This window comes from Lepidochelys kempii, chromosome 4 (genome assembly GCF_965140265.1).
Source record: "Lepidochelys kempii isolate rLepKem1 chromosome 4, rLepKem1.hap2, whole genome shotgun sequence".
NCBI lineage: Eukaryota > Metazoa > Chordata > Testudines > Cheloniidae > Lepidochelys > Lepidochelys kempii.
Window position 1 is genome coordinate 19,128,486 of NC_133259.1, and position 25,790 is coordinate 19,154,275.

Consider the following 25,790-nt stretch of genomic DNA (forward strand, 5'->3'; position numbering starts at 1 on the left):
ATCAGGGTACAGAGTCAAACCCCCCCCCCCCTCATTTTGCAATGGAAAAATGTTTTGTCCAAAAGTTCCAAACTAGCACTAGTAGTAACCTCATTCTCTAACTACAGAGCAAAACTGGTAAGTCCCTGTCCCTTGAACAGTGGTCTCTATTTCAGCAGTTATGTGCAAGCTAATTTAACTGGCTAGTCTTCACTTCCGCTTAATTTAATGAAAGGATATGATCTGAGGTAATGAGGAACTCTATCTGATGTTAGGGACAGAGAATGCATTCTGCAAAATAAGGAAGAAGGCCAGTGCTGTGGTAAGCCACTTTGAAAAAACAACGTGCTGTGGTAGCTTGCACCATTCCCGATGTCCTTTCTCAGAGATTCTAGTCTCTCATAAATCCACGAAGAAGGAAGAAATGGGAAGGTGGCTATGTTGCAGGGTGTTGTGAAGGCCAAGACTATAACAGGATAGAATTCTGAAGAACAAGATAAATTCATGGAGGATAGGTCCATCAATGATTATTAGCCAGGATGGGCAGAGATGGTGACGCTAGCCTCTCTTTGCCAGAAGCTGGGAATGGGCGATAGGATGAATCACTTGATGATTACCTGTTCTGTTCATTCCCTCTGGGGCACCTGGCATTGGCCGCTGTCGGAAGACAGGATGCTGGGCTAGGTGGACCTTTGGTCTGACTCAGTATGGCCATTTGTAAGTTCTTATGTTTGCTCTTCTTAAATCCCAAGTCATTTAGCTGTAACATTTTCCTCTGATAACAAACCTGAAATTTTGTCTTTATTGCTGCTTCAAATATGATTTTCCTGCATGTTGTTGACAGTTGAGGACAAGTTTTCTAAATCTCCAGAAAGTCCCTAAAGTTTCCTCTTGCTTTTAATGGATTCTTTTTTAATTCGTCATCTCACATTTCCAGAGTCATCAGCTGAATAAACAGAATCATTACACCATGTAATTCACTATTTTTTTAAAGCACTGTATTATATACCATGAACGCCCTAAATGGTAAGTTCATTTTCCATCTCCAGAGTATCCAAATTTCCATGCGAGACACTGAAGAAAGAGCTCCTGCTACCACCACCTCTGCCACCAATGTCTACTGCGCAGCCTGCCCAGAAGCCAGCCAAGATGGCACAAAAGAGACACAAGGGTGAGAGCAGCACCTGCAGCCAGCTGCCTGCCACAAATAACCGCACTGCGAAGAGCAAGAGCAACCACAAGGATTCTTCATCCTCCAAGCACAGGAGAGCGGAGGGGAAGCATTCTGAACATTCTAAAAGCAACAAACTAGGTGTAAGTTGTTAATGGCAGAGCTTTTCATTCTAGCAGTGAGTGTTCTACAATTTCCTTCCGCAACATTATTCTCTTTTCCTTCATGTTTTTAAAGGACAAGGCATGTGAATGAGTGACGCTATGGGTTTTTAGACAGTGTTTTGTTTTGTTTTGTTTTTTCTTGGTTCCTGTGAGTCTGTCTAGCAAAATCTTGCTGACCAAAAATCAGCATGCTCTCCCCTGGTAGAAAAGCAGAGACTAGGGTGTGAGGTTTCTGATTACTCACGAAAGCTTATGCTCAAATAAATCGGTTAGTCTCTAAGGTGCCACAAGTCCTCCTTTTCTTCTTAAGACATCATTGTTTATTACAAAGTAGCCTACTTGTTTGTTGTTTGCAATGATTTGTATGTTAAAACCCCAGATAACAAAATAAAGCAGAGATTGTGCTATAGCGTCTTTGCTTTTTCAGTGCGTTTGCTAATTTTACTTGCTCATTAACAAAATGCACTACTTTGGCCTAAGTAGTTAAGTTATTTATATTACCTTCTAAGATTTTGCTGCTCCAGAAAAAAATGCCTTTGAGGCAGGACATCTGCTGGTCGAGACTTAAGTTATCCAGCAACTTCTGTTGTGCAGCAGGGACCTGAGCCAAAGCCCAGTGAAGTCAATCGGAGTCTTTCTGTTGGCTTCACTGGACTTTGTAACAGGCCCTCGGTGACCTGTGCGGTTAAAGGCAGTTAACTTGATGCTTTCCATAAAGTTTCCCATCGGCCTTCACCCTACTAGTAAGCAAATAATAAGGAGGAGTAACAAATGTAAAAGATGGTGCTTGGGTGATAGGACCACATTTTCAGTCAGGGCCTTGTTTTTGACCAGGCACGTTTGCAGGCACAATAGTTGCATATGCAAAATCAGTCGGTTTAAAAAAAAAAATTTTTTTTACTTGAGCTCCCTTTAAAAAGCAGGCCCCTGTTATTGAATAGGACCTGGGTTTGTGCTACTATGTATTATTTCTAAAATTGTTCTACAGTAGAGCTGGTGAGCCTTGTGGCTAGAACTGGATGTTTTCAGGTTATAAAAAACCCAGTTACATTGCCATTTTTATGTGGATGGATAAATGTAATCTGAGCTTTGTTCATTTGTTTGTTTTTTAGAGGGTGTGTGGGCAGTTGCTCTAGCCAGCTTCAAATGTCTGTTTTGTAACTCTGCTTTTCTGGAATTTCAGCAAGTAACTTAAAATCAGCTACTGTTGCCTCATACCCCAAGGTTAAGCTAGCAATGGGTCTGAGTGGATAACATGGGGTAGATTTTATTTGTACCAGACTTCACTGAGAAAACAGGGTTGTTATCAGTCTTAGTGCTCTCTTAGCTCACTATGTCATTGTCCTGCTAAATACAGCTCTAGTTTCAGTAGCAAGGGAAACCTGTTTCTTAATTTCTTCCCCTCAGGAAAAATTCACGTTGTGTTGAAGATTACAAGCAGTAATATAAGAAGGCAAGTTTCCTCCTCCTCTACAAAAAAGAGAGAGAGAGAGAGAGAGAAAAGAGAATATATTCTGAGACTAAATAATCATTTTCTTTTTTAATTTGGAAACCCAAAGCTTTTAAAACTGCTTTTGATTACAAATTCCTTGACCAGTTCTTCTCTGCATGATGACTTCCCAGGGACCTTCAGGAGATGGCAAAAACCCTTTCCCGGTGCCTTCTTTGCCAAATGGTACCTCCAAGCCAAGGAGACCTCAAATCAAGTTTGAAAAGTAAGGTTTTTCTTTATATCCTCCTTTCCTTCATACTGATCGTGTCATCTTCATTGTCCTTTGAGTACCTTAACTTTGTGCCAAACATAAACTTCTTCCTGTCCATTTCAAGACTCTCTGCATAGTGATACCCCTGCTTAGATCTCCGTTCTCACTGCCTCCTGGAGTTGTACCCTTCTCTGTCACTTCTTATATTTCCCCTTCTGTTTAGACTTACTTTCCTTGTATCCACATGCTCTCTCTCTCTTCAGATCTCTCCTTAAAATGTACTTCTTTCATGTGTGGTAACCCAGCAGAGACTTGCCCTGTTTTTTATTTAAAAAAATATTTTTTTGCTCCCATTTTCTTACGGCTCTAGTGTGGAGGGCAGCCAGTGTAGAAATCACACATCATTTGGCAAGGAAATCACCCTTCTTGAGAAGTGCCTTTGTGTGCATCAGTGAACATTGTTTTTATTTGGCTGAATTATGAGACTTTGAAAATTGCACTTTACCCTTGAGCAGTGCGATTCGTGTGCTTTTTAGTTCAGGCTGAGAGTAGTCTGTGCAGAGCCCTTCTTATTTCTCTGTTAGTTTTATGAGTACACAGTGAGCTGTACACACTTTGTACAGCAAATACATTAGTCTAATGCATGTAGGTGTATGTGGCCAGAAGCATGCTTTATAAAATGTGCACTGAATAAGGCAGGGTTCTGTAAGAGCCCCGGCCTCATTCACTGTGTATCTTGCATCCAAAGGAGTTTAATGGACCCTGTTTGTCTGGCATACCTAGAATAGTGAATGGTACTACGAAGTGCTGCACATGTAAACCAAAGACTGTAGAAGAATATGTATGCTGTATTATATTTGAGAAGCAAGACAGGATAATGCAATTAAATTAATGCATATGCGCAGGAAGGCAGAGTTAAACTTGCCCTTGCAACATAAAATAGAATTTTCTGACTTTAGAGTACCCAGGAGCGGAACCTGAACATTCTTCTAATGTAGCTTTTGATGGAATACGGGCCATCCTGTCTATTAGATTTAGACTGTAAGCTCTTTAATAAGCAGGTACTTGACTTCTGAGCATTGCCAAACAGCATGACAGTATTCAGTTGGTGCTGATTGTAATTTTTTAAGTAATCAGCGTAGCAGCCCATACAGCAGTTACAGCGTCTTTGTGATGTGACATTAAAAATGATACTTACTCTATCTTTTTGTTTTGTCTCTCTCTCTCCTCTCCCTCACTCCTAATTCAGACAACATCCGATGGAGTATCACATAGAGGAGGCCAAAAGACTGAAGCACAAAGCTGACACAATGGTAAGTCTGGGCCTTGTGTGGTGGAAGTGTTAAAAGGTTTTCTAAATAAACCTGCTTACTTATGAAGGTTGGCTTTTTGCACATGTCCCGGATCACAAAATAAAAGGAGCTTATATCAGTGTTTGTTCTTTCCTTCCCACCTAGCCTTCTGTATCTATTGGTCAAGGTACAACCTACTGCTCTTGGGACACATGCCAGGAAATCCTATCTTACAGGGTCAGCGGGTTCAAAATCGATTAATCCTGTGTTAAATCCAGCTGTCACGTTCAGATCTAGTACACACGGGAGTATGGACAAGATTTGTTTGTATTATTCCCAGTTAAATGAAGATCTTGTCACATTTTTTTTTTAGTGAACATGGCTTGTATCCACTAAAGGCAGAGCTATGTCCAGATTTAGGTCCTTTGACCAGATGTAGAAAATGAATTCTGTTTTGCAGTACTCAAAGTTGATATGACCATGTTCACCCCATACACGCTGTACAAGGTTAGCAGGTCTGTTTGCTTCCCAAAACTGTCAGAGAGCAGATTGAACAAGCAGTTTTAAGACAGTCTACTGTTTGAAAATATAATTATACTTCTCGTAAACAAGATTGAAATGAACTCTAACTGTGATTATCTGGATTTCTCAGAGGTGTGGTTTGTTTAATAACATGCATACTAAACATACGTTTTGTTCATTGTGATGGTATAATCAAGTAACAGGAGCATTTGTCCTCTGTAATGTATCTGTAAAATCAAAATTCAGGGATTTATTTGTTTTGTAACTTTTAGACGCTTTTGCTAAAATAGATAGACTGGAGGGATCTAGCTAGTTTCTTTCATCTCTGGAAATCCTTTATAAAAAAACACTACATGGACCACAAGTGAAAATTACCTAGGTTCTATCCTCATTCTAATTTCTTCCTACTTTAAAAAATCTCAGCATTATTTTTTAAGATCCCTAGAGTATTTTGCACCATTTAAATTAAATGGAAACTGACAATCCAAATCCTCTAGATGGTTTTTGCCCTGGCTCTAGCTAATGCTTTTAAGGCCTGTTTTTTTTTCTCCTGTTGACAATAATGGAAAAAATTCCATTTAATTCAATGGTGCAAGATCAGACACTTAGTCCCTTAATTTCGCAGAACCAATTTCGATTTGTGTGTATATTAATTATGCCTTTTTATTATTTTATTCGAGCCACAAAACTTTTGCGCCTAAAAATTAAATAGTGGGGTGGAGGGAGGATGGGGTAATAAGAAATGAACTGGTAAAACGTAGTGGATTAAGAAGAAAACACACATACTAAACAGTACATATTGGGTTAAGTATCCATGTATTGGTTGGTTACGCATGCAGTCTGACATAGTATAACACATCCTCTTGCCCTTTTCAGTTTTACTCTGTCCTCTTAAAATTTGCTGTTGTATGGTCTATGGTCTCTTAACAAGTAAAATTATATATTATATGTCATGTTTCCCTTCATATTCTGGAAAGTTGCTGAATATTCTAGCAAGTGCCATGCACTGCTGAAGGTGTACTGTAAAATGCATGAAAATACTTGCACACTGTAACAGAGGGTGAAATAAATATTTGACGCAGACACACATTTTGTGTGTGTGTGTGTTGAAAGCACTGCTTCTGGTGTAAGGTACGTTATTGCCAACATCAAGCGCTCTAAAGTCATGAGGCTAGCACTTAGAAACAATGATGGACTTAAACGTATTTTGTAAAATGTCATATTTTTGGTTTCTCTTTATTTCCTCCTAGTTTCTGAGCATTTAGGGTGTGCTCGCTACACATTTTCAAGCTTTTCTCTGTAATCATGAGGGCTAGAAATTTGCTTTTAAAAACTAAAAGCTGAGATTCTCAAAATCTCTTGATTCCAACAGCTTGGGGTATCAAGACCATTCCAAATATCTTGAATCTCACAATGGAACAGCAAGAGTTGGTAACACTAGCGAAGCAAGAAGGAGAAGGGAGTTGGAGGTCTGACAGACACGGGTCTATGTAATAAATTTAAGAATACTGATACATAACCTAGTTACTGAGAGAGACTGTATAACTTATATTGGGGTAGTGAAATGTTTATTACGTGCCTATAATGCTCAAATCCAGTGGGATCTATGCTGGAAGACAACACAATGGCTTCTCAGTTAAGAACACCCAGGCACACCTTTGAGAGAATGGGGCATGCTGTTAGCTTTAGGGATCCTGTACCCTGTCTTCAACAAGTTGCAAGCCTTGTTTTGCCAAAGCTGGGAGCCTGGAGATCAAAAGTCTAAGCAGTTGAAATGCCCTTCTCGGGAGAAAGGAGGTCAATTGTCAGAAGCTGTTGAGGGAGACAGGCTGACACACAGAGATTCTGCAGAGGGGTTTCTCTGAAGGAGTCGGGCCTTCCCAGTTCCAGGGGATGGTAAGACTTAGGGAAAAGTCGGTATGTGTACAGACTGGTTTATTGTTATATAAGGTGTTTTTTTCCTTCTGAAATACTTTTGTTCTAATAAATAATACTTTGCATTGAGAACGCTGCCTAGTCCCTGGTTACCACTACCATTGCTTCTGAAGGGAGCAGAATCACAGGGTCTAGGCAGAAGTTAGATCTGCTGAGGTAGATCATAGGGAACTGCACCTAGGACCCAGTCTGAGAATGGAAGAATCTCATGATTCTGCCTTCAGAGTGATGATGGTGTGATGTCTGAGACCTGAGTGAGATGCCCCCAAGAGACCCATTAGAATAGGAACTGTGACAGGATGACAGGAGATAGGAGGAAACTGGAGTCGTGATGCAAAGCAGCTGTAAACCTATTTTAATCGTCCAGTATGCTCTAGTTGCTTTGTGCTGCTCCAGAGTAGCAAAAATAAGTCCTATTTCTCCAATGATTATGCCCAGTACAGAAAATACTTAATAAAATAGCGTTTTCTTTGGGTTTCTTGCTTACAGTGCATGTATGATATTTTTAATTGAAAAAGAAACCAAGGCAATTCTTTGGGGAAAAAAATCTGTTAAAATGAAGTTAAAGTTGAGAGTGCATGTCAGTAATTTAGGATAAAATACATTTCAGGGATGTTAGTTATCTCAGACCAAGCTGATCACAAGTGTACATAGCTGCAAAAAGTGCCTTCACAACAGAGGACAGGTATGACAACGGCATGTGCAAATACAGGTACATTAATTCATGTGAAATTGGGTATTTGGATTTCAACATTTCGTTCTGATTAGACGTTTTTGCAGATTAAGAAAATCCACGGAACTACTTTTCTGTAAAATGCCATGACGTAAGTGCTTGCAAGTAAAGATAAAGGCAGCATTTTCTTCCAATAGCAGGACAAATTTCAAACCATATGAAAAACCTATTTTGTAGGGTATTTTTCCAAATACATAATTTGAGAATAAAATGAGGTTATGATGTTCCAAAAGATTATATAATAGTGTTGATAGCAAGCAAAGTACCTATTTATTGCTTAAAATATGAATATATGTTTGACACATGTTCTCTTTAAATAGGCATATCAAATTCTAGTGGTGTAGTGGTGTTACATTTTCTGGGCTCTCCCTCATTTAGAATTGTTCTTCTCTTTTCCCAGGGTGGTCTTGCTAAAAAGACACTGGAGAAGAAGTGTGATAGCTGTATTATTTTGTATGACTATTATATGTGTTTCAGTTTAGCTGCTGGATATTGTTCTGGCTGACTGCACAAAGTTAAATCAAAGGAGGCTGCAGGGTGGGAGACAACAAGCAGGAAACAAAACAATGACAGAGATAAGGTACCTCAAAGGAGAATACCAAGAGTCCTTAAAACAACAATGGGTGAACCAAACACTGGAAAATACCTCCCTGTCTAGGGTGACATACCCATTTTTCCAAGGCCAGAGACTAATGTCAAAAGAACACTAAGGGCTTGTCTACACCAGGCAGCTAAGTGTCAGCGTGTGTAAACGCTCTTTGTCGGCACTTTTGTTGACAAAATACTTCCAGCCGCGCAAGCAGCAAAACTTTTGTCTTGGGGGGGTGGTTTAAGTACCCGTGAAAGACAAAAGTTTTGTCGACAACTTGGCAGTGTAGACTAGGCCAGGGGTTTTAGAGGCTCTGGGCTTGAGAGGAAGAGTGGGGGAGCAGGCCACAGCTTCTTAGGGGGAGAGACTGACATAGGCAATACATGCACCATGGCTGTGGAACTAAGGCAGAGGCTCTGCAGGATGTGCCTGAGACAGCTGGCTCACCTGAGCTTTGAGAGGGGTGGTGAGTTACAGGCAAGTCCCAGACATGTGGGCCCTTTTGTGGGTTTAACCCATTCTCCCTACATGCTGTTGTACCTTTGGGCACATGGACAATTCGCCTGTTTGGAAGGAGCTGTTTTGAGTCACTTTAAACAGATGCTGGTCACGGGCATATAGAGAAGAGTGTCTTGCGGGTACCAATTGCAGTTGGGCCTGTCATATTAAGAGAGTTGGAAATTGGGGGGCTGCCACCCAGAGATCCAGTCCAAGAGTGTTAGGGTGAAACCTCGGGGAGAGGTGAAGGTAGTGGTGCCGTCAGTCACCAGAGGTGATATAAGGGAGTATAAGACACTGCTTTTCCTGTAACCCTGGCAGGATGGTGTGACTGGGGGCTGTTGTAGCTGGTGATCCAGTCTTAAGTGGTGTGAACTGCACAGTTCCACTCTGAAGAATGCAGGTTGAGGCTGTCGTTGGAAAGAGAGCCCACGGGGGAGACTTGTAGGAGAGAACACAGGTGCAGCTCACCTCTTAGATGTCACAGACACTTTTTCTGGGGTCAGAGTTGGAACTCTTTGGGTAATGTTCTGAGGCCAGACTCCTCTCTCTCTCCCCCTCCTTCCTTCCCTCCCAACCGTGCATACCTAAGCAAAGAGAAGTCACCAGATATGGCAAAGAATGAATGAAGAACCATAATTTTTCTTGTTGGCTAACCATGAGCACCTTCTTTCCAACAGACAGACAAGGTTGCAAAGGCATTTCAGTACTTGGAGGCTGCCCTTTCCTTCATCGAGTATGGAATTGCTATGGAATCTGATGCACTAACACCAAAATCAGCATACACCATATTCACAGACACCATAGATCTCCTTAAGTAAGTGTAATGCCATTTCAGTGACACAGCATGGATTTTAAAAAAGTTTTTCCCATTTATTATTTGTATTACATTAGTAGCAGGGGCCCCTGTCACGATCGAGGACCCCGTTATGCTAGGCACTGCATGAACACTGAATTAAAAGACTGTCCAGAGAGCTTACCATCTAAGTATACCTCTGAATTTCACTCATATTTCAGTTTTGATCTCTCTGATCCTGGGCAAGATAGTGGAGCAGTTGATACTGGACTCAATTAATAAAGAATTAAAGGAGGGAATATAATTAATGCTAATCAACATAGGTTTACGGAAATAGATTGTCAAACTAACTTGATATCTTTTTTTGATGAGATTACAGGTTTGGTTGATAAAGATAATAGTGTTGATGTAATGTAAGGCATTTGACTAGGTGCTACATGACATTTTGATTAAGAAACTAGAGAGAGATAAAATTAACGTGACTCACATTAAATGGATTTAAAAGGCTGGATAACTGATATGTCTCAAAATATAATTGTCAGTGGGGATTCCTCATCAAATGGGTATGTTTCTAGTGGGGTCCTGCAGGGATCGGTTCTTGGGCCTACACTTTCCTGCCCATTTATAGGAGGCTCTTTTAGCCAAGTTCCCTTTTTAGTTTGCTGTTGTTTTGCAAGAGGGGATTTTGCAGTTACAGTAAACTCCGCTTATGAAGGATGTAAATTACCTCCCAAATTGAAGGAAGCATGAATCAGACAGAAATCTATTGGCTATCATGTAATCCGTACGCAGTCAGTGTTTGGTGAATGTTTCCCAGACATGATCTAACTTCCTTCGCTATAGCTGGTTGAAAAAGACCAATTTTTCATGGGAACTTTTTTATTCAATTTTTTTTTTTAATTTTCTTGTTTAAATATTTGTGGTTTTTGACCCCCCCTCCCCCCAAAAAAACCAAAAAAACCCAAACCCAAAATATATTGCTGAAAAGCTTTGTATTTTTTCCTTAAAAATATGGACATTTTTGACCATATGAAAAGTTCCCATTAAAATATTTTGATTAAAAAGCCATTTTTTTGTTTAAAATGTTCAGATGGAAAAATTTCAACAAACTATATCCTTCTGTCCTGCTCCCCAAACTGCCCTTGTGCATTTACCGTTCCCATTTTGGCTTTCCTGTATATCAGCCTCAGGATGCCCACTTGGAACCAAGCTCAGTAAGGTGGACAACTGTGCTATAGCCCAATCCTGAAGCTATTCCATGTGTAGAACACTTGCTAAAATTAAGGGGATTTCTAACTATGGTGCAACTACAGTGTCAGTCCCTTAATTAGTGCTTTACATGAGTGAGTAAGTATTAGCATTCCTGTTTTACATGTAGGGAAACTAAGTTACAGAGAGATAGTAAAGTGGCTTGTTCAGGATCGCACAGTGAGTTATAGGCAAAGCTGGAAATAGAACTCAGGTCTCCTGATCCACTATCTGAGCCAGTGGACCATGCTAGCTTTCCATAAATGGTGTGCTGTATTTGTCATTGAGAAATCCAGCCCTGTTGATGAACGTCATTAATTTTTTTGTGTTTGTTTTCTTACAGATTTATAATGACATTAAAATCCTTTTCCGATACCTCAGCATCTGCACATGAAAAAATCTTTGCTGTTTTGTGGTATGTGGCTATCTCCCTCACCCCTCCAGTGGCGACATTTTATATTCTCTTCTCAAACCTGGTAGATTGAAAGACCTTTCTTTCTGAAGGGTGGAGGGTTGGGCTAAACTGATATTGTTAGGTTTATGCAGAAAAATTTTAATAGAATGAATTCTTAAAAATATCTCCTTTTAAAATGAACTGGCATATCAGTAGGGAACCATGTGTGTCAGGTTAAGGTTCTAAATCTCACTTGGTATGCTGATAATTTAAGAGTCCATAGAGGCTTAAGATGAGGGTGGAATGTGATTTGACTGACGAGGTTTCTGAGCTGTGTAATTGAAGCCATACTTGAACATACCGAAGTCCGCTCTGGACACAGGGTATATTAGGCCCATAACACCTGTTAGGAGTTGCGCATCTACTTCCCTGACTGTTCCTATTTTTCTCTGACAGCCACTGAGAGAAGATCATATCTGGGACATATGGGGAAGGAAGCACAAACTTTCTTTAATTTGCAGTAAAATGGATGTATATGTCCTCAGGCTCGGCGAGAAGAATTGCTGCTGGTGTGGCGTTGAATGTTCTGACACTGATTCCTGGTTTTTGTTCACAGCATGCGCTGCCAGTCCATTCTGCACATGGCAATGTTTCGTTACAAAAAAGACACTGCAGTAAAGTATTCCCGAACCCTCAATGAACACTTCAAGGTAGGGTTTGATTGTATTATTGAATAGGTTTCAAATTAGAAAGATGGAAGAAGCTGCAAGTGTTCAGTATAGGTCAGTGTGAAACCCAAATCTAACTAGATTTTCCTTTTTGCTACAGAATTCTTCCAGAGTCACGCAAGCACCTTCTCCATGTGTTGCAAGGTATTATTTAAAATACATATTAAAATCTTTCTCGTAATGTGTTAACAGAAGCAGTTTGCCTACACATTTGAATTGCAGACTTTTTTGCAAGGGGGTTGAGTGCATTGAATCGCTTCCTGTTTTATGGGCTGGCATAACATTCTTAAAATATTTATCTGCTTCTTATTTCTTTCCCTCACCTCAACTTACAGAGAGAGGTTTGTTTGTTTGTTTTATTTTACAGACAATATAAACCCACTCTGTGTCATACACATTATTGTCCTATCAAAGAATTAGGGAAACAGAGAATGTATTAGAAACTGTTGTTTGTAGAGGTCCCATTGTTCTAATCCTTGTCCTGGGTTAATAGATGTAGAGGACAGATGTTGGATTTTCCTCCTCTTAGGACTTGTAAATGTATCCACTTCTCCTGTCATCTCTCCTGTCCCCGCATACAGATGCTGTACTGCTCCCAGTAGTACATGTAGAATTTTAGATTAGCTTTTAGCTGGTGTTTTGACACTTCCTTGTGAGTTGATTCCCCTGACAGAAACTTTTTTTTAAATTTCTTGCTGATTATTGATGCTTTTTGCTACCTTTGTGTGTCTGCATCAGAGTTACTTTGGATGTGGCAGCAAAAGAAACATAAAAGCTGTGTTCTACAAATTGATGCTCGACCTGATTTTCAACAGGCTGGCATGCCATTAAAGCAATTGCATGTGTAAATAAGGGATATGTGCCCGCACATGGCCAAGTGTGCATCCTGTTGGCAGCTTGTAAACAAATCAGGCATTTGGGCATACTCCGTTGTGGAAGTTGAGTGTCTTGAGTGCAAGCTAGGCATGCAATTCCATGCATACCTCTCTGAAAATATTTTGAAAGAATGCTTATGTATTAGAATATTGGTTCTGAAAGCACCATCACTCCTACCATGGCCTAGCACAGTGAGGTTAATTAAACTGAAAGTCTCCCAAGGAAAGTGATGGAAGCTCCATCATTTGGATAATTTAAAACGGGACTAGGCGAAGCAGTGGAGAGTATACCTTGCACAGTCTCTGGAGGATGGACTAGCTGACCAAATAAATCTGTTCTGTCTCAAGCTTCCGTAAACACAAATGCAGATCTGCAAAGTGATTTGGATTGAGACACAAATTTTGAATAGCCATAAAAAAGCCTAAACTCTTTAATGCGGAGACTATGGCTTCATGGAATTGGATTCATTAGCCAAAACACTTAAATAACTAGGCCAAGATTTTCAGAAGTGAGTACAGATTGAGTGCCCGACTTGGGACTCGGAGTGGATGCTCAGCACGTTCTGAAAATCAGATGCCTTGAAGGTGTCTTAAATTGAGCACCCAAAATCCCAAGTCACTTTTGAAAACCTTGGCCTCACTTTTTAAGTACAGTAATGCAGTTGGTGCTATTTATCTTGCCTGCCTTTGGTGGTGCCTTGCCACACCTTAGTCCTCAGCCTGGTACTTCACAGTGCTCTTGCTGAGCATGCGTATATGACACCAGAACTCTGTCTGATGGTGGGGGGCTCAGAAAAAGAGAAGTCTGGGTGTTTTGTGGCAAGTCATTAACCTGTTGCCTTAAGGCTTCATGATGTCGTCTTCTTCCTCAGAAGCACAGGCACGCCTTCTCCTCTTTCCCCGATGCCCTCTCCCGCCAGCTCTGTGAGTTCCCAGCCAGGATCAAACGCGAGCACCTGTGTCAGTGGAGGCCTTGGTTCTTCAATCAACACCTTACATAATATCCCAAGCATAACCTTTTCCTATGTCAACATCACTTCCTATATCCTCTATGCCTATGATATTTGGGAGCAGGCCGATGCTCTGGCCAGGAAGAATAAGGGTAAGGTTTATTTCCCTAGGCTTCTCCTTCTAATATTGTGCTTGTTTGCAGACCCTTTTTAAAAATTCCTAACACCTCAGCAAACTCTGTCTTCAAGAGGCACTTTTTAATCCAAACAAAATCAGGATTAAAACAAACCAAGGTGTTTATGGTACGTGAGCAGGTTATTGGTATAATCTGTTTGCTTCTGCTGTATGATGTTTGTTCTAATTAAAAGGTTGTCTTAGAAAGATTGATTCACTTTAAATTTCTTTTTCACTTTATTTTAAGTGGTAAAAGTCAAGCTCACCATTTAAAGGTGACGAGCAAAACTTTTTCAGATTCATGCACTTTTTCAGCTTATGGATTCGTGGTCCATGAAGAGCCACTTCTGCTTTATTGATTTATTTTTTGTCTTAGCTCCTGTTTTCATTATTTTTTACACTAAAAACAGTGGCTCTGACCTCTCCTCATAGAAGAACTTGTTTGAAGGGGCCTTGAGCATTGGCCCCTCCTGACATCACTCCTGTTTGCATGCCAAGCAGTTGCAAAGAGGATTCCCCAATCTCTGTCACACTCTTTACTCAGACATTATCATGATTAAGTGTGTGACCTTGCCATCTCTCAGCACAGATAGTGAAAGAGGAAGAAAAGCTCAGATTATGGTCAGCCATTAACATGGGGCTTGTGAGGTAATTTTTTCACAGAAACTCAAGCTGCTGAAGGCAAAGGGATGTGTTCAAAAGGCAAACTTGAAGAAGGAATAAAAGTAAAAAGTTCCATATGTCTTGTTAGAATACTGGGAGGACTTAACATATAAGTTAAAATGCTCAATCAGGCAGCACATGGTGTTAGAAAAAGCTTCGCGGCATTAGAATTTTTCTATCTAATGGACTGCAACTTCACAAGACCTCCGCTGTAAAAATCAGTGTATTTCTATTGGTGATAAGCCAGGACACGAGGTAGGCACTGTGTATAACTCAAGGTAGATAATTATGAGAGAAGAGCCATGGACTCATTTCATGGTGGTCTCTTAACATAAGGGGAATAAAGATTACAAATAGTTCTATGGAGTAAATATTTCCCAGGGAATTGATGTCTGTAAAGGAAGACAATAAATATTCATGTTGTCTGTTCAGGATATAATGATGCCATAGGAGTGTGTCAGAACTGAGCCATTAAGATCTGCCATGTAAACAATAGAGCAAAGGCTTGGAATTTGTTCTGATCTCAGGGGTGTGTGTCACTATGAAAATTCACCTGTATTTTGCTGACTTACAAGCCTTGGGGGGGGGGAAATCCATTTGCACATGCTCAGCAGAGACTCGTCGGAGTTTGGCAGCTAAATTCTCCGAAGATTCCATGTGCACTCAGCATGCTCAAACCTGCACAGCTCCTACCTGCTGACCCGACTGCGCGTGTGCCATCCCCTCAACTGAAAGGGCTGAGCTGGACTTACACTGCAGTTGTTCCTTCTGACTGCCGGGGGCCACAGGAACGGTCCTTCCCTGTGTTATTAATGTCTCCTTTGCTGGTGCCTGGGCAGTGCGGAGATGGAGGAGGGAGCCTGATTTGAATCCAGAGAGGTGAGGAACAGGGGTATGGGCACAGGAAAAGGAGAGAATAGGATGTGAGGGCATTTCAGGAGCCAGAGAGTGAGTAGGAGCAGAGGGGGACAGAGACAAGCTAGGGGCACAGGGGCGTAAGGGTTCATAACCGCTAGATACACTCCCCTGCAGAACCTAGAATTGAGCTCAGAAGTTGTGAGTCTCTACATTGCTGTGTATCAGCAAATAGGTGTGAAACCCACTGGCAAAGTGTGTCTCACCCCCATTTAGTGATTGGCCCACATAAGGGATAACAGCCTGCTATTGCTACCAGTTACTCTGTTAACTCAAATAGAGGTCCGTGCTATGCATGTAAAGGTCTGAACCCTGTTGATGATGTTTATTGGGGGTCAACATGGTTCCACATGTTGGAATTTTTTTCATTAAAAATTTTTTTTTTTTAAATTGCAACCATAATTTAGGTCCCTTGTGCATATACATTGCAATAGCCTTTAATTATGTAATACCATACTATTATCTCACAGGACCCTGGCCTCATTTAGTGCACAGAATGGACAGTACGCAGGAAACGAATCAGGGTTCTGTAGTGAATGAAGCTTTTTATCTGTATGGTGAAGAAGGCAGGAGATGAGGCACAAGGACAAAGGATGGTTTAATGGTTAAGGCATTTGAATGCTGCCCTGGAGAATTGGATTCTATCCTTGCCTCTGCCACAGAGTTCCTAGGTGATGCTGGTCGAATCACTTAAACCAAACTTTTCATAGGTCACTCATTGTGTGTTCCTCATTTTCTGGATGTCCAGCGTGAGAGACCTGGGGCCAGATTTTCAGAAGTGCCGAGCACTCATGGTTGCAGTTTAAATCAGTGAGAGTGGTGCTTTGAACTTAAGGTGTATAAAAATGCTAAGTGCTCTGAAAACCTGAGCCCGAGGCATATCAAGTTGGACCCAAACTTTGAGGACACTTTTTGCAATTTTGGCCTTAGTCTGTATGCCTCAGTTCTCTATGTGTAAAATGGGGATAATACCACCTCACTTCAGAGGGTGTGGAAACATACATTGATAATATTTATAAAGCAATCCGATAGTAAACCGAAAACACCATAGAAATGCTATGAAGAAATTAATTTTTTATTCAGTGCAGAGTTTGGATGGTATCTGGTAAATGAGGCCTGAGGCCACACATTGAACACAGAGGGTACAAGGAAATACTGAATAACTTCCCATTTACTGAATAAGGCAGGAGTCCTATGCAAAATATAACATGATTATGTAACTGAAAGACAGTATCATAATGCATATGTACAAGGGAGCAGATTTAAGTTGCACAAGCAACTTCCACCTTCTCTGTATGTGTATTGTCTTCCTATATGTTCCATTCTATGCATCCAGTCAAGTGGGCTGTAGCTCACGAAAGCTTATGCTCTAATAAATTTGTTGGTCTCTAAGATGCCACATGTACTCCTGTTCTTTTTATGTTTAATCATGTTACTTTCTTATTATAAAATATTTCCTGTTATTTCTCTTGTTGCATTTCTTTTCCCTTCAGATGTGTCTCCTGTGTAAAAACTGACTAATCACTTTTCTTTTTCCCTCCTATCTTTCTAGAATTCTTTGCCGAACTCAGTACAGCGGTGTGCACTCTGGCACTGAACAGTAGTATGACTGAACTGGTACACTACACTAGGCAGGGTTTACAGTGGCTGAGGCTGGAAACAAATACGCCTTAACTGGTGCTCAAGGTGGTTAATACCTTGAACTCTTTTGCACTTTGGAAGCCTCAGAAGCAGTCTGTCTGGCTGAATCATTGGATACAAAGCGCCTGGAAGGGAAAATAAAGCAAGATGGAAGGGATCTGACTACACTGGAGAAATTTTAAACTATGTTTCTAGGGTGGCACTTGGCCACCTTGAAGAGATGAAGGGAGGCCTCATGGTTGATGATGCCTGTCTTTAAAAGGACAAAGTGCAATGTACTGTCTGAAAGGTTCAGTGTGTTGGTGGTCTATAAACATTTCTATAAATGAATAACCAGCAAAAATAACATGTGAAGAAGTGCCGACAAGAAGGAAGTCCACCTCCAAAAGTTATTATGCAACATCTCAAAAACCACAGCAGTCACATGTCCATCGGAAAGTTCAGAGAAGTGTTTTTGCATACCACAGCTGCAATCCATGATGTATATTCTTATTCCTTGGAGTTGGGACGTCAGGGGGAGGACAAGATCTGAACGGAACCAAACAGCATTATGTTAAGCTAGAAACAGCAAAGCAATCTGCCTTGCCCACTTCCTAACCATCCCCTACTGCATTTATATAGCAACTGTTCTTCTGATACTCTTGGAACTGATTGCAACCACTGCTTAGCACTGCAAGTTCACTTAGTAGATCACCATTGCTTTGATATTTTTTTCTCCATTCTACACACACACACACACAATGCAAACCATTAACTCTCAAACTGTTTCAGTTGTGGTATTTTTTAGTTTGGGCCCCGTACGTCAAACACAGTTGGGTGGGGAAGGTAAGGAGCACGTAAGGATTGTGCTGTTTTCCTCTGAAAGGAAGGCAGGGAGTTGTCACTGTGCATCCTCTCAGATTGTTGCTGATTCAGTATGAAGGGGAGGGAAGGTAAGGGACAGTCAGAATGGTTCATTGTGATTGTGTAAACATTATGCTGAGTTGCAGATCTTTAAATCAGGAGGAATTGCTTCTGCATAAGGAGGTATCTGCTTTCACTATACCTGGAAAAGAAGGGTCAGATTTTGTCCTTGGATATTCACACACAATGTATGAGTATCTGAGAGCAGGCTTGGCACTGAAGTCTTGTAACCCTCATATGGGAGATACTCCCATTTCATGGCAAAGCTATAGGTTTTGCCCAGCAGCTCAAAATCTGTCTTTAGAGGAACACAAATGAGAATATTCAGATATTCTTGTTAGATTTGCAAGCAGCTCTTCTTTACCATAAGTTGTGTTTTTAAAGATACAGTTATGCAGATGACAGTAACACTGAAGACTACATTCACAATATTTTTATATCCAGTCAGATGGCAAAGAATTCCTATTGTGTAAAGCTTTCTGCCATCCTCATATCTAACAGTGTGCCTTAGCTCTCCGGTCCTCTCTACCAGCACTCGACTTATGCTAGACTGCTGGGAATGCTGATGCCCAAATGAATTGTGCATATTGATTTTACAGAAAGGAAAACCTTTGCAATGAATTAGCCTCTTTTCCCCATTGTAAAAGGAAGCATTTGCACATACCATGTATCCGTATAGAAACAGATCTATACATGTGCTGTAATGAAGCAATACTCCTTTTCCGAGGTGCCTGTTGAGGGTTTTAGGGTTCAATAAATTATAAGCAAGAGGTCTGAATTTCAAAACGCTGTTCCTTTTTAAAGCCATGTTCCTGACCCATATAAGACTGGGACAGTCCCTTGCAACGTGAGGCCCAAGAAAGCTCCCGTGTAGCTAGCGGAAGGGAAGCCTGACTCTTTGGAGAGCCTTATGAGAAAACGAGTCCCCACCTCTTGTATTAAGAGAAATAAGCACAAGAACATTCCGTTCTCTCGTCTCCTGTGGCTGCACGGAACCTTCAGAAACCTCCTCGTGTCTTACCACTTGGTTAAAGCCGTAGTTCATTTCAGGGATAAGCCCTTCTAACCTAATTGGGAGCAAGTTCCGTATTTCTCTCCCAGTCTATATATAATAAAATACATACACATGTACATTCCTTTTGGAAGGAATAACTGATCCAAATAAAAACACACAGTCCAAGGTGTTCATGAACATAAATTTTGTTCTCAGGAAGCCTGGGAAGGGCATAGAAAAGTCAGGCCCTTCTGCACGCTTCGGAGCCTGCGTTCTGATACAAGTATAACTAACAAGCTGGAGTTCCAGACTGATGGATTGAAATCCTCCTCTTCTTTTTGTCTTGCAGTGCAGCTTGCCTTAATGTTACAGGTGAGGAGGAGGGGAAAGGAAGGGTTATTACCACCCTGACTTAGGAATCAGTATGGGACTCTGCAGGAGCCAGAGGAGATGCTTAGGGATAAATTTAAGGATAAATGAAGAACGAGATTCAGTGTGACATCCCTCCTGCAGCCCCCTCTCCACCCTTCAGACAGCCTCTTCCTTCCATCCAGCCACTTCCATCCCAACACACTCTCCCTCCTAAACAAGATAGCCCAGCCCAACCTGAAGCAGGACTTCGGTTGTGCATTGTGCTGAGGCTTGTTCTTTTGCTTCTGACTTACTGCTCCACCTGGAAGCCCTCTGATCATGGACCCCAGATTCCATGGGACCTGCCTAAGCCCACCTGTGAACACTTTTAGTAGTTGGACAGTGCTATTCCTACAAGAAAGTGAGCTAAAGAGAGTAGAAGGTCAAAGGCCTTGTCAAGAGAAGATCCACTTAATGCAGAGGCACTGCTGACAGCTGCTGCCTTACAGGATAGTTTATGATCAGAAATAATGTAGGATCCAAACCCTCTTGTAAAATTTGATATGTAGGGCCCAGTCCTGCTCCCAGTGAACCTGGCAGCAAACCTCCCATTTATTTCAGAGGGAGTAAGATCAGGCCCATAGTCAATACAGGCTCCATAAATGGAGAGTAGACAGGAGGGAGCAACTATAGCAAACTACAAATCGGGAAGCTATATTCTATTTTTCCCCTTTGAAGGGACTCTCTAGATATTATTAATTAGGAAGAATTGCTACCTGTCTTCAGCCTAGAGCCAGGTTTGAGGCCCATTTAAGTAGCGGGAAAGATGACCATTGATTTCAGTTGGCCCTGGGCCAGGCTCTTAGGGAGGAGCAAGAAAAAAATGAAATAGTATTTGCCATTGCAAAAAGAAAAAGTGAAGATAAGATTGAGTCCTGTGAGGAGTGAAGGGGCGGCAGTTGCAAGGCAGTAGCCTTCCCATGCAATATTTATTGAGAAGTAATTAATGTATTTAAATTGTCAAATATTCTATATCTAAGATGCCATTATTTAATAGATCGAAAGCCCCATTCACACTGGAGACATGGAGCTCTTCTGTAACAGAGTCAGAGTTTGACTGCAATATTGTTTAAAAAGGCAAAGTCCTTTGTCTGTCTGTCTGTTTTTGTTCTTGTCCCCATCCCTTCCCCCGTCCTTGGTTCCAGGTATAAATTTGTACATTTAAATTTATTTTGGGGTGTGTCTCCATCTTGTAAATAACCTTTTCTGCCCTGTGTGTGATGGAATTTCCAAACTGATTGATTCATTCAAGTGGGGAAATAAAATGAATATTAAATGAAGTAACCTGTTCATTGAGTTGCTGTGAGAGTCCGCAAGTTCTCAGCCTGTCGTAGGGGTAGTCGCTAGCTGCCTTCTCAGTCTGCATGGCAGTGTTTTGTCTCTAAATTATTTTTATTTAAGCGTAATTTGCTGTACTTGAAGATGCTGTTTGAAGTTCTCCTGTATCTAACACTTATTGCCCTTTCCTGTTGGATAAAGAACAGGTGGTTGAAATCCAAAGGTTCTGTGAGACGGGAGCATTACAACATGCAGACATCAGCCCTGCGTCCTAATGCAATAGCTGCAGGATATTTCATGAGATCTCTGAGCAGTCTGGTCTTTAATGTCCAATATTGGCTGGTTTGTGAATGGTTTGTCAGAGGCAAAGCTATGGGCCTTTTTCAAAATAGTCTAACAAACTAGTTAAGAGAGCAATAATGGAAGACCAGATTTGTGGTGTGCTATGCACATGCCATGAACAGGTTTCAAGGCGTGATATGGGAGAAAGCAGTGCTCACTCAGTGAGTAAAGGACACTGTAATCCTCACCCACGCTGTAATGTAGTAATATATTTATAAAACACTGTGGGGAGGAGAGTTCTGACCACCTCAGATTTGGTCTCCTAATGCCCAAAGTTGTGATTCTCATCACTCACTCTGAGTGCTTCCTCCATTTTCAATTTCTTTTATCTCCAGAATCAGTGAGAAAGGGAGTTTGTTTCTTTTGAGTGGCAGTATGCTTGTTTGTGCTGGGTTTTGTTTTCCTCTCTGTTTTGTGTTGAGAATGTAATTTTTCCTTGGAAGGATGATTTTTGCATATCTGTATGCAATATTGTGATATAATTCAGGTCATTTTTGCAATGTGCATTGCACCTAAGAGAATAGTTCCTAACGGTGGACCCTTTTTTTATGTAGTTTGTAATATGTAGTGGCTGCTGAACCCCGTTTAATATTCATGAGATCTGTTGCTGTTACAAATACTGTATATAGAAATATAAAGGATTTTTTTAAGCAAATGCATTTTTTCACTGCACATTTAAAATCCCAAAGGCAAGACTTATATTGAAGTAGGAAGACAAAAAAGGACCATAAAGCTAAAATTTCAGCTTATGCTACTTTCATCACAACACAGGCACAATGAGCCTGATTCTACACTCATTCATGTTAGTAATTGGGAGTGAATTCATTGAAGCTAATGTTTCAAGCAGTATGGCATTAAAATTGGGCCCAAAGATTGATTTAGACTTCTGTAGTCGAAGAAAAGACCCTGTGAAAAATTACTTTTGGTTTTGGCACTCCTAGGATGTATGGTGTAGGTTTGGTTTGATTTAGGTGAGGGGCTAGGATGCTGTTTCAGCAATAGCTATGTTCTTATCTGTCCTTCCTGGAGACACTTAAACCAAATGAAATGGATGATTTAGAACCTGGTTATCCAAATGACCTCCAAAAAAAGGCCCCACTCCAACTCCCTGTTTCATAAAGTGAATTGTTTTCCAAAGTATTGATCAAACTCCACTGGAGAAAAGCAAAAAAGGTGGGGACGGAGGGGTGAAGGAAAGGAAATGTATAAGATTAAGAAGGGTACAGATCAACTTTGAAATCACCTATAGTAAATGAGGTAGGAAACAGCCATTTTGAGACTTTAAGTAAAAAGCAAGAGAAGTCACTTGTACATTTTTGTTACAAGGCTTTTCCCCCCAAGAATATTGAATATGAATGTGGGGAAATTTTGATTCTTTGCACAACAAATTTTTGCTCATCACTATGATTCCCTGTAGCCTTTTATACTCCAGAAATGGGAACATGAAAGGCAGCACTAGGTACCAGTCTCTGAGAAACAACCTTCCACTGAATGGACCAGATCCTCCGCAGGTGTACATAGGCACAGCTCCATTAAATCAATGAACCTATTTACACCAACTGAGAATTGGATGCTATGCTATTTCATTAACTTGTGGTGAGATTTCTTATTCCCAGGTTCTCCATTTCTATTTCCCTCGCCAGTTTGAAGTCTTACACTAAACAGAGCGGAGGATAAAATGGTAGTGCCAGAACTCCCCTGCACTTTAGTATTATCGTACTAAACTGAAAACAAAAGATGAAACGTGTAGACTGGACAAAGCCTATAAATATGTACAGTGCAGAGAAGTCTATTTGCAGAGAGAGTGTGGGTCCAATCAAATTGGCCTGACTTTTCATGAGGGTGGGTTTCCCTGGTAATGTATTATGAAGGTATTTTAAAGAAATGTTTGTTCTTTGATGTATTTATTGACCTTTTATTGACCAAACCTAATTATGAAATGGTGTATAATCTATTTTGCATTTGCTTCATCTTAAAGACTTGTATTTTTCTCTTCTTTGACTCTGCTTGTCCCATTCCCTTTTTGGAGGCCAATAATACTTTTTGGCTGTGAAGCCAAACAGCTGCAATAAGTCTGAATGCAATCTCTGAGCCCCATACCTTTCTCTAAACACTACATTATCTTTTTGGCAACCTTTGCTTTGTATCCATTGCACTTTTAGTAACCACTGTCACCACCACAAATCAACAGGAGTCCTGGGCCAGCAACAGCATTTCTGAATTTGTTTTTATCTGCTTTTCTGAAGCTACGAACTGTGTGAATACTAACTGTACCACAATGCCATCTGTTTTGCATGGATCTGTCTTGTTAAAGTACCAGGTTATTTTCCCTCTCCCACTTAGTAAAGCAGAGGTTGACTTTTTCTTTGGGGCCAGTATTTCATCTCAGAACAGAACAGCAATGTTGTTTGACCTTGTTAAATAAGCAAACAAAAATGAAAAGGCAACCCGCCTGATGTCTCTTTATAAATTTATTGGTTTGTAAATTGAAGGTGCATGTCTGTCCACCGGAGCAGTGTCTGGTTCTTGTCAACGTTTAGATTCCATGCACGGTCTATCATAATAAAAAAATATTTCTAAGATGATGATCAAGTTTGTAAACCTTTTGCTTGCCACAGAAATCACAGTAAACTCCCTGAACTGAGCTTTTTCAATAGTTTTTCTAGCTATTTTGAATTACATAGAGAACGGTCTAGTTTTCTTTCAGAAAGCTTGATGCTCAGCAGCCAAGCTATAGCAGTGAAATGTAATTTTCAGAATGAAGGCAGTGGGGTGAAGGTCTTAAGAATAGTGGTTTTCTTTAGTTAAGTGATTTTTGTTACAGGACGATAGCACGGGCAGTATTAATGTTGCCAACGGTCCAGGCGGAGAATGAATCATGGCATATTGATAAAAAACTACTGTACATCGGGTCAGTTGACAAGTACACAGTCTTTTTCTTTCCAGATTGTTGCTGTGTGATTGTGTTTTGGATGTGCTCAAGCAAGGGGGCTCCTCCCTCTCCCCCATTGTTTTAGTGGGTAAATCAAGTGTTGGTATCACCCCAGTCTGGTTTTGTGCGAGTGTGAGCGCACGTGTTTAGTTTTTAAAAGTAAATTGTCTCGTTTATGAATGGGGAACACTGGTCTTAAAAATAACCATGTTGAATCGTCCTTAACCGTCTCTTCTCATCAGCAGTTCTTCACGTGTAATGGGGTACAGCTATGGTCTTGGAGCCCAATTCTGAAAGGTGCTGAGCTCCTTCAACTCCTGTCGGCTTCACTGGGAGTAGAGGGTGTTCGGCACCTTGCGAGATGAAGCCTCTTATGGGAGGATGTGTAAAGAAAACCAGAAGGGGGAATTGATGTATTTTAACTACTTCCAGCAATGAAACTGCATTCTGGGGCTTCTGTGAATAAGATTTAGCTGCCTTGTACAATCCTTTAAAGAGACTAAAACCAGATCTGTGAAAAAAAACTTAGTTGATCTGTTAAGAGAAAAAGTATGTGAAAGATTTCTCCAAAGAAGTGTGCCACGGATCTTCTGTTTGTTGTTCTCTGTATCAAGGATGAATTGCTGCGTGTCTATATATATGCATATTAAAGCAAATTTTGATTTATTTGTGTTGAAATTATTTTGACAAGAGAGATGTCAGGGTGGAACATGTAAAGATAAAATGTGTTTAGGGAAAAAATAATTGGCTTTCATGAGCAAGTCACTTTCACCCTCTTGTGCTCCAGGTTCCCAGGGGTGATACGTCCCTACCTCATAGGGATACTGTGAGGCTGAGCTCTGTGGCTGGAGACTTCATGCACTAAGAGCAAAGCATTATTGTATCCTGTTGATGGGATTGTGCGGTGTGACCCCCGTTTTGGCTGCATGCATTGGACTCATGAAAATAATCAGAGAGATGAGTTTTACTGGGGTGATCTGATCTCGCCCAATAACAAGACCAGGTATCAAATTGCTGTTTCTTAATTTACAGTTTACTTTTAACCCTCCCCCTTGATATTTCAGTTTGGTTAGACCCTTAGGCCTCACTTCAGCAAAGTGCTAAGGCACATGCTTAGGTCCCTCTTGTTTTCAGTGGAAGTTAAGGATGTGGGAGGTAGGCATCTACATTTCTTTGAGGATCTAGGCCCAGGAGCTTAAATGTTTTGCTGAGTCGGGGCCTCAAAGGATCCTTACCCACAAGGTGTGTTTTTGTGTCTGTCTGCCTCTCTCTCTCTCTGACTTCATAGGTCCAATGCTATGTTTGTTGTCTATTTATTTTTATAGCAAAAGATGCAAAATAGGCACCTGTTTACATTTACCCAAGCACGTTTGGCAGTTATTTTAGCAAAACAGTCTCAACTAAATTAGCAACAACCAAAAACTAAACATCAATACTCCTTGGGCTGCCCCCTGCTCAAAAATGCCTGCATGAAAACCTAGGCATGGCAGCATTCCCTGAAGGTCAGCCAGCCTGTGGGTACTTTGGAGACAAGGGGGCTCTAAAGCTGAGAGACCTGTCTCTTTAGTTACTTTACGTAGCACTGTATGTGTACACAAAGCTGTACAATGGAACATCAGTGACAGACTTAGAATGGGTTCCCATCTCAAAGGGTTTAGAGGCTTAAAAGCACTGATACAGACATTACCAAACATGGCAAGTGTGTGCCCGGAATGGGGCGTGGCCTTTACGTGTGAACTCCTTACTCAAGAGGTTAACTTCTTACAGGCTGTGATGGAGGGAGCTTTGGCATATGTTAGTGGAGCCTACCCTGAAGGTCTTAGTCTGAAAGCACACATGGAAGCAGACATTACAGAAGAACAGTGGTAGCTGCCGTGGTGCCCCATCACAGCTACAAGAAAGGAAGTTTATTTGGGCGGCAATACCTCCTTTTCCCTCTCCTTTCTGGAAATTCAGCCC

The 25,790-nt window shown here is 40.9% G+C and overlaps 1 protein-coding gene across 9 annotated transcripts in view; it reads left to right on the top strand.

The window, feature by feature from the left end:
- Positions 1 to 24,497, top strand: part of AFF1 (ALF transcription elongation factor 1) — a 167,824-nt gene extending 143,327 nt beyond the window's left edge. For 4 of the 9 annotated variants that reach the window (XM_073340610.1, XM_073340615.1, XM_073340613.1 and 1 more), the window contains 9 exons: positions 1,029 to 1,293; positions 2,938 to 3,029; positions 4,267 to 4,330; positions 9,267 to 9,403; positions 10,974 to 11,045; positions 11,641 to 11,734; positions 11,853 to 11,896; positions 13,500 to 13,729; positions 16,883 to 24,497. In XM_073340610.1, coding sequence (XP_073196711.1) covers positions 1,029 to 1,293; positions 2,938 to 3,029; positions 4,267 to 4,330; positions 9,267 to 9,403; positions 10,974 to 11,045; positions 11,641 to 11,734; positions 11,853 to 11,896; positions 13,500 to 13,729; positions 16,883 to 17,004 — 1,120 coding nt within the window. In that variant the 3' untranslated portion in view covers positions 17,005 to 24,497. The other 5 variants (XM_073340611.1, XM_073340614.1, XM_073340616.1 and 2 more) reach the window with 4 other exon arrangements.
- Positions 24,498 to 25,790: the final 1,293 nt, after the last annotated feature.